General features: G+C 56.0%; 1 protein-coding gene across 1 annotated transcript in view; it reads left to right on the forward strand.

Annotated features, from left to right (window-relative positions):
- Window positions 1–723: 723 nt before the first annotated feature.
- LIPT2 (lipoyl(octanoyl) transferase 2) overlaps window positions 724–1,501 on the forward strand; it is a 2,259-nt gene continuing 1,481 nt past the window's right edge. Inside the window, 1 exon segment of the mRNA XM_006100448.3 lies at window positions 724–1,026. Within this exon segment, the coding sequence (XP_006100510.1) occupies window positions 728–1,026 (299 nt within the window). The 5' untranslated portion in view covers window positions 724–727.

The following is a 1,501-nucleotide window of genomic DNA, read 5'->3' on the forward strand; positions in this document are numbered from 1 at the left end:
GTGTGTGTGTGTTTTGTTTTGTTTTATATGTCCGTATTGACTTTTAGAGGGAGAGGGAGGGAGAGGGATAGAGATAGAAACACTTGAGAGGAACATTATCAATGCACACCCCTTACTGGGGATCAAGCCTGACACTCGGGCATGTGCCCTGACCAAGAATCAAACCCTGACCTCTTGGTTCCTGGGTCGACGCTCAACCACCGAGAACACCCCCCTGGCCCCTGCTGAGATTGTTTAGCTTCTCCCTCGGCCTAATTCTGCTTCTATGCCGCTCTTCACAGGCGTGGTCTTGAAAGTATCTCTCCCCCCCACACACACACACACCCCACCCCCAAAAAACACCTCCTGTACATTAACCTCCTTTTGAGACTCTTTCTCGGGAATGACACATTACCCTATTTTGTTTTTCTTTCATGCTTTAATTATTATTGTCTGCTGTAAGAATGTAAACTTCCCAAGACAGACCTTTTCTTTTCTCCTCGTACACTGTGCACCACTGTATCCAGCGTCTATTGCACACGCGGGCCCTAAATACGGGTTTCTGGAATGAATGAATGAATGAACGAAAGAGACACACCTCATTGGGTCTTGGCATCACAGCCTCCCAAGAGTCTGTCACAAGCACTTTGGAGCTGCAGCTCAACTTGCTCCCTAGGCCCCGCCCCTCCCAGCACGCCCCCCCCGAAACCCAGGCAGGAGGCGGGGCGCGCGGGCGCCGGCGGGCACCATGCTACTCCCCGCGGTGAGGCTGGTGCGCCTGGGTCGGGTGCCGTATTCCGAGCTCCTGGCGCTGCAGGAGCGCTGGCTGCGGCGGCTGCAGGCGGAGCCAGGCACCGAGGACCCGCCGAGGACGGAGGCGGGTGCGCTCCTGCTCTGCGAGCCCGCGGGGCCCGTGTACACGGCCGGGCTGCGCGGCGGCCTGACGCCCGAGGAGGCGGCGCGGCTGCGAGCCTTGGGCGCCGAGGTGCGCGCGACAGGCCGCGGCGGCCTGGCCACCTTCCACGGCCCGGGCCAGCTGCTCTGCCACCTTTTTTTCCTCCCCCTTGACAATCCCTCTGGCCGCCCCTACCCCCCAGTGGCTTATGTCCATTTGGTTATGCTATATATGCATGCATACAAGTCCTTGGGTTGAACTCTTTTTTTTTTTTAAATATATTTTATTGATTTTTTACGGAGAAGAAGGGAGAGAGATAGAGAGTTAGAAACGTCAATGAGAGAGAAAACATCAACCAGCCGCCTCCTGCACATCTACTGGGGGATGTGCCCGCAACCCAGGAACAATGCCCTTGACCGGAATCGAACCTGGGAACCTTCAGTCCGCAGGCCGACGGCTCTATCCCCTGAGCCAAACGGGTTTCGGCTGTGGTGAACTCTTACCGGCCCCTCCTACCTTTCAAACCCTCCCCGGCCTTCCACTGTAGTTTGACAGTTTGGTCGAGGGAACTCGGGCGCGGGAGCGAGTATGGGTCAAAGTTTAAAATGATCTTTATTAACCCATAAT

This window comes from Myotis lucifugus, unplaced genomic scaffold, assembly GCF_000147115.1.
Source record: "Myotis lucifugus unplaced genomic scaffold, Myoluc2.0 scaffold_313, whole genome shotgun sequence".
NCBI lineage: Eukaryota > Metazoa > Chordata > Mammalia > Chiroptera > Vespertilionidae > Myotis > Myotis lucifugus.